Here is a 7500-nt window from a genome sequence, read left to right on the forward strand (position 1 = left end):
TCATTCACACTGGAACCAACGATCTAACACAAATAGGCAGAAACATACCTGAAGCACTCAAACACACAGCCATAACAGCAAGAAAGAGGCTCCCCACAGCAACGGTTACAATTTCCAGTCTATTACCAAGAATGGACACACCTCAACATACCATCAACAACATCAACTCAGACCTTTTTAGACTCTGTGCCCAGATACCCAACACACGAGTTGGGCTTCATGGACAGATCTTCCATACACACCTGTATGATCGACTCCACCTCAACCAAAAAGGAGGGAAACTGTTTACAAAAAACTTAAAGGACACAGCCTTAAACCGGAAAAGACTCACTGAGCGCATCAGACTGGAACCAACACCTGAACCGCACAACTCATCCCAGAACCTTCACCACAGCAGAACATCTAGAGGAGTCTTCTCCACCTCTGCCTTCACCTCACAGCGCACCACACTCCATCAGCCTCCTCCACCCAGGAACAGCTGGCAGCCTCCATCACAGCCACAGATCACTCTTCCTCCAGCACCACAGGCCAGAACCTACGCTGCTGTAGCTGCTCAAGGAACCTCACCTGCACCAACCCACCTCCACCCTGAGCAGATAAGAAACTTTATCTCTCTCCTCTGTCACAAACTATTTAACTAAACTCGTTTCATTAATAATTTTGTTACATTTGACAGATACATTAGTATTTAAAATGATATTATAGATCAATTCTCTTTGTGAAATACCTTTTATTGTCTTGTAATGACATCTTTTTCAAATAGTTGTTGGAATATTCAAGGTTTGTTTTCTTCAACATTTGGTTTAAAATTAATTAATCCTGATTTTGTAAATAGTATATATAACCGGGATTTAATTATTCTTCAAGAGACCAACTCCCTCTGTTTAAATAATTATCTAGAACTTTAGGTTCCTGCTTTAAAACATGACCAAATCAAAAATGGCAGAAACTCTGGTGGTATACTTGTGTGGTATAAAGAAGAATACAGATCAGTCATATGTCCAGTCAAAAAAAGCAAAAATCATCTATGGGTTAAAATAAACAGGAATATATATATATATATATTTACATATATATATAGCCTATAGGGATATCTATTTATGTGCTATTTATATTCCACCCCTAAATTCTCCTTACTACACAGAAGATATTTTTGAAAATCTCCAAAAAGAAATTAATCATTTTCAGAATTTGTCATGTTTTGATTTGTGGTGATTTAAATGCAAGAACTGCCAGAGAACACGACTTTATTAACATACCAAACGTACCTAAACAGATCCTGTCCTACCACACAAGTATAACCACTCAGAGACAAAGTTATGACGGTGTCATCAACAAACATGGTAAACACATCCTCCAGATGTGTAAAGGCCTTGGTCTGTATATTGTAAACGGCAGGGCGAGAGTAGACTCCCTGGGCAGATTCACATACTGCTCTGCACTGGGCAGCAGTGTAGTAGATTACGCCATCTCTGACCTCAACTCTGGACATATCAGTGTAGTAGATTATGCCATCACTGACCTCAACCCTGGACATATCAGTGCATTCGTGGTTTTACCACAACTGCATCTCTCAGATCACTGCCAAATAGTCCTCCACTTAAAAAAGTCTCAAACAAAAACAAACAAACAAGACCCAAACAAAGACACTTATCCTGTCCCTAGACCATATAAATGGACAGAACAAAGCATTACTGATTACACAACAGCACTCGACTCGGAACACATCAAACACATGTTACATACATACTAACAAAAAAGACATAAACCTAGCAACTGAACATCCAAATAAGATTTTCTTTCAGATTACAAAACAATCAAATCTAAGGACAATACTAACCAAAACAACAGCAAAAAGAAAGATGGTTTGATAAAGAATGCTCAACATTAAAAAACAGTTACGAAATCTGTCCAACAAAAAACACAGAAACCCAAATGACCAAAAAGGATGATTAGAGTATCTTCAGACTTTACAACAATATAAAAAATTAATTCGCAATAAAAAAAATCAATATATGGAAAATAGTGGTGGGCCGTTAACGGCGTTCGTTAATTTGATACTCTTATCGGGCGATATAAAAATTATCGCCGTTAATCTATTCTTAAAGTTGGGTTGGGAGCTGGGTCAAAATGGGTAAGCAAACTATGATGACTTTCAACTTGATAGTTTAGCTGTATTCCTAACCAAATTGCACAGTAGGGACAAGAACGAGTTTTCAAACCTGTGAATTACAAATCGTACGTGTGTTTACATGGAGGCAGCCACGAATTTTCATGGAAAATTCATTTTTAGGAACGTAAAGTGTTACCGGAGCGGAGCTCGGAGCAGTCGTTTTCTGTATGGTCCTAGCGCTAGATTTGTCGCTATTTAAATATTTCTTTTTAATCGTTAAAACTGCAGAGTAGAGGTCTGCACTCCCGCGGTAATCCCTCGGGACCCATCAGAATATCTTGCGGCGCGGGACAGAATGTAATTGTTATTGACGGGAGCGGGAGTTTAATTAGTCCAGGCGATGCGGGAGCGGGAACACATATACGTGTACAAAAATCCCGCAAATGAATAAATAGTCTAGAAAATTATAATAATAACAACGCAATGATTTCCATGCATAAGGAACAGGACAAAAACAACTAATCATTCAGTAAGTAGGCAATAAACTAATTCAAAATATTGGCTAAGCAACTGATCACGTGAACATGAAGTGTGCGTCATTTTGTCATTTCGAAATGGCAGAGACTGTAGACGGTCAACCAGTTTCAGCTGTGGAAAATTAAATGAAAACAGGCGAATACACCACAATTAAGCCAACTACAGGAAAGTCTGATGTATGGAAGTCATATTCCATTGTAATTAATGGAGGTGGAAATCGTCTATCATTTGCTTGTTGTGATAGATGTCAGAAAGTGTTGGTGTACGTCACCTGACGGCATGTGTTTGGACTGTGGTAAGAAATGGGACAGCGCGATCCATCAATATAATTGCTGTTTTAATAAATACATAAAAACATTTCAAGTACTAAATTTAATTAATTCAGTTCATATTAGGATTGCGGACAGAAATGTGTATGTGGCGGGCGGGTGCGCAATTAAAACAAGCGATTTTTTGGCTTACATTTCAAATATCATGTTTAGCTGAATAAACATGTTATCAACCCCTTTTAATGTACAGTATGTAGGCTTACAAATTCATGTTTAACTGAATAAACCGTTAAACACGAGTAGCCTACATTTTATTGAGCATGTTTGTTTTTTTCAAGTATCAAAGTAGAACAGCTTTCTCAAGCAGTCATTGATGCATTTTGGAAACAAGAGATGAGCCCCTGGTCTAATGCACACCCTGTATTAAACCCTATCTCAAAGACTGACTTTTAGTCATTACTTGGGTAGCACGCATATGAGCCATTTTAATATAGATTAATCTAGATTAATTTCAAGATTTCAGTGAGATTAATCTAGATTAAAAAAATTAATCTATGCCCACCCCTAATGGAAAACCAGTTTAACAAAATGGAAAAACCAAATAAAGAAAATTCTTTCTGAGATCTATGGAAAAAAAAATTACAACATCCAAATTCAAAAATACCCCAATTAAAAATAACAAAACATGGAAGATGTAGTTTGAAGAACTTTATAAAATTCCAGATAAATTAAACAAGGATACAATCACAGGAAAACTTAACAATCTAGAACCAGCAATAAAAGACAACCAGTGTTCACTGGACTACCCCGTCACTATAGAGGAACTTCAAGGAAAACTTAACAATCTAGAACCAGCAATAAAAGACAACCAGTGTTCACTGGACTACCCTGTCACTATAGAGGAACTTCAAGGATAACTTAACAATCTAGAACCAGCAATAAAAGACAACCAGTGTTCACTGGACTACCCCGTCACTATAGAGGAAAGCATGCGGAATTGATCATATCAAAAATGAAATGTTAAAACACAGCAGCCCTAAACTACAATTGGCTATTCTAAAACTTTTCAATCTAATACTAACAAGTGGAATTTACCCTGAGGTCTGGAACAGAGGTCTCATTACTCCAATTTATAAACACGGCGACAAATTTGATCCAAATAACTACAGAGGAATCTGTGTTAACAGTAATAAAGGTAAGGTCTTCTGCAGTATACTAAACACCAGGTTGTTAAATTATCTGACTGAACACAATATTCTATCAAAAAGTCAAATTGGCTTTCTTCCTAATTATAGCACCTCTGACCACATATACACCCTCCACACACTCATTCAAAAACACGTCCACCAGAAAAACAAAGGAAGAGTATTTGTCTGCTTTGTTGACTTTAAAAAAGCATTTGATTCAGTGTGGCATGATGGCCTGTTCCTCCATCTACTTGAATCTGGCATAGGGGGAAGGGGTATGATTTAATTAAATCTAAATATAATGATAATTAATGTGCAATTAAAATTGATAATAATAGAACCGAATTCTTCAATCAAGGGCGTGAAGTGCACCAAGGCTGTAATCTATCGCCATATATACCCTAGGAGGTTTTTTTACTGTTTAAGCATGGTTTCATAAATGTGTCTCTAAACATACTTAATTATAGCATTTTACACACATCTCATATCAAAATGTTCAGAACAATCTCAGCTCTCTTCCTAATGAGATTACACTGACTTAGAGTATTGCATAAATAAATAATATGGTCAACACTTATCCACCCTAGAACATTACTGTTAAAACTGGGCCCTAGACATCAACATCAATAAAACCAAAATTATGATTTTCCAAAAGAAACCGAGATCACAGGAATCTAAATATCACTTCACCCATGGAGGAGAGACACTACAACATACGGTAGAGTATATCTACCATGGAGGAGAGACACTACATCATACGGTAGAGTATAGCTACCATGGAGGAGAGACACTACAGCATATGGTAGAGTATAGCTACCATGGAGGAGAGACACTACATCATACGGTAGAGTATAGCTATCATGGAGGAGAGACACTACATAATACGGTAGAGTATAGCTACCTTGGAGGAGAGACACTACAGCACACGGTAGAGTATAGCTACCATGGAGGAGAGACACTACATCATACGGTAGAGTATAGCTACCATGGAGGAGAGACACTACATCATACGGTAGAGTATAGCTACCATGGAGGAGAGACACTACATCATACGGTAGAGTATAGCTACCATGGAGGAGAGACACTACATAATACGGTAGAGTATAGCTACCATGGAGGAGAGACACTACATAATACGGTAGAGTATAGCTACCATGGAGGAGAGACACTACATCATACGGTAGAGTATATCTACCATGGAGGAGAGACACTACATCATACGGTAGAGTATAGCTACCATGGAGGAGAGACACTACATCATATGGTAGAGTATAGCTACCATGGAGGAGAGACACTACATAATACGGTAGAGTATAGCTACCATGGAGGAGAGACACTACATAATACGGTAGAGTATAGCTACCATGGAGGAGAGACACTACATCATACGGTAGAGTATATCTACCATGGAGGAGAGACACTACATCATACGGTAGAGTATAGCTACCATGGAGGAGAGACACTACATCATATGGTAGAGTATAGCTACCATGGAGGAGAGACACTACATCATATGGTAGAGTATAGCTACCATGGAGGAGAGACACTACATCATATGGTAGAGTATAGCTACCATGGAGGAGAGACACTACAGCATACGGTGGAGTATAGCTACCATGGACTGATGATCAGTACATCTGGCAGTTTCAGTAAGACTATGAATGCACTGGTAGAAAAAGTAAGAAGAGCATATTATACCATAGAACGACCACTAAACACACAGAACGTACCAGTTCAGATCTGGACTAAAATATTCCACTCTGTGATCAAACCCATACTATTATACGGGAGTGAAGTCTGGGGTCCTGTCATCTATCAAGATCACACTTCATGGGACACAAACCCAATTGAAAAATTCCACCTGGAGTTCTGTAAATACGTCCTGAAGGTCCATCGAAACACTACTAACCTGGCGTGCAGAGCAGAGCTGGGCGAGTTTCCTCTCTCTCTCTCCTAATGTTAAAAAGAGCTTTAAAATTCCACCTGTCCCAATGACACCCAGACTCATACCATCACATAGCACACCTTTATACCTATACACACCCAGACACAGACCCCCTCAGACACATTAAAGAAAAACATCCACCTTCACACCAACATCCACTACACTCTCTCTCACACACCTCAAAATAATCGACAAAACACAACAATTAGAATACATCACCTACTGGACTCAGGAGATCACCTCAATTAATAAACTAGAATGTTACAGAGAATATATACTCGCAAATTACCTCACTAAAATTAAACACAGATAGACCCTAACAATGTACAGACTGAGTGCCCACAGTCTGGAGGTAGAGAGAGGGCGTCAGAAGAAGCACTGGAAGCCCAGAGAGGAGAGAGTGTGTCAGCACTGCAGCTCAGGACACATTGAAACAGAGCAGCACTTTCTCTCCTCATGCTCCAGGTACACACACCTCAGACTGGAGTTCCTCCACTCAGTAAACGCCACTCTCTCCTCACTGGAGGACACACTGGGGCCACCTGGAGATCTGATGGGTGTGTATTTGGGAGAAACTCCAGAATGTGTTCACCTGTCAGCTAAATATGTACACAACTGTCACACCCTCAGAGAACAGAGCCCACCTACTGTTACCTCTGTAAATACATGATTCATATTAACATATGTAAACACATTTATTAATTTTAGCTATATTATATATGTATTGTCTTTCATTTTGATTTGGCTGTATCACTTCAATAATTTATGTGTATGTATATGTATGTATATTGTCACGTGTGGTGCGGCGAAAAGGACGAGGCACGAGACTCTTGCAGACACTGACGTACGTTTATTTTCAACAAAGTAGAGCAGATAGCGCACGAATAACATGTAGACGTATAACGTGATCTGACTCAAACAAAGCCGAGCATGGGACACTGCGCGAATGCACATTAAATAGACAAACCCCCAAGTAAGCCCCGAGTGTTGACGAGACGAGCCACAGGTGAGACGGATCCATATACACAGACGACTAGACGTAGACGACATAAACACACGCCCAAAAGGGAGGGGTCAGTATATTATATATATATATATATATATATATATATATATATATTTTTTTTTTCTTTCTATTATTGCTTTGGCAACAGTTGTTATTTACAATTTATGCCAAAAAAGCCATTTGAATTTGAGAGAGAGAGAGAGAGAGAGAGAGAGAGAGAGAGAGAGAGAGAGAGTGATAGAGAGGTGTGATCATTCTTTTTTGCATTTAACAATGTCCTTAGCCTTATTATGATTTTGTACAGATTGTAAAATGCTTTTGGGAAAGTCCCCCCAGTGCTGTAATGTGTTTATGAATGAAAATACTCACTCAGCTTTTCTGGATGCTGTGACCACTTGCATCAATCTCAGTAGACATTCCTCTGATGGGAAATATTTACTCAG

General features: G+C 38.8%; 2 protein-coding genes across 4 annotated transcripts in view; both read right to left on the reverse strand.

Annotated features, from left to right (window-relative positions):
* LOC143491500 (NACHT, LRR and PYD domains-containing protein 12-like) overlaps positions 1-7500 on the reverse strand; it is a 204458-nt gene that overhangs the window by 106806 nt on the left and 90152 nt on the right. The window lies entirely within an intron of this gene.
* LOC143491501 (NACHT, LRR and PYD domains-containing protein 3-like) overlaps positions 1-7500 on the reverse strand; it is a 74587-nt gene that overhangs the window by 56678 nt on the left and 10409 nt on the right. For all 3 annotated transcript variants that reach the window (XM_076990564.1, XM_076990562.1, XM_076990563.1), the window contains exon 4: positions 7427-7500. This exon is cut by the window's right edge and continues 1700 nt beyond it. In XM_076990564.1, the coding sequence (XP_076846679.1) occupies positions 7427-7500 (74 nt within the window). The remainder of the gene's footprint in view (positions 1-7426) is intronic.

Source organism: Brachyhypopomus gauderio, unplaced genomic scaffold (assembly GCF_052324685.1).
Source record: "Brachyhypopomus gauderio isolate BG-103 unplaced genomic scaffold, BGAUD_0.2 sc76, whole genome shotgun sequence".
In the NCBI taxonomy this organism is placed as follows: domain Eukaryota; kingdom Metazoa; phylum Chordata; class Actinopteri; order Gymnotiformes; family Hypopomidae; genus Brachyhypopomus; species Brachyhypopomus gauderio.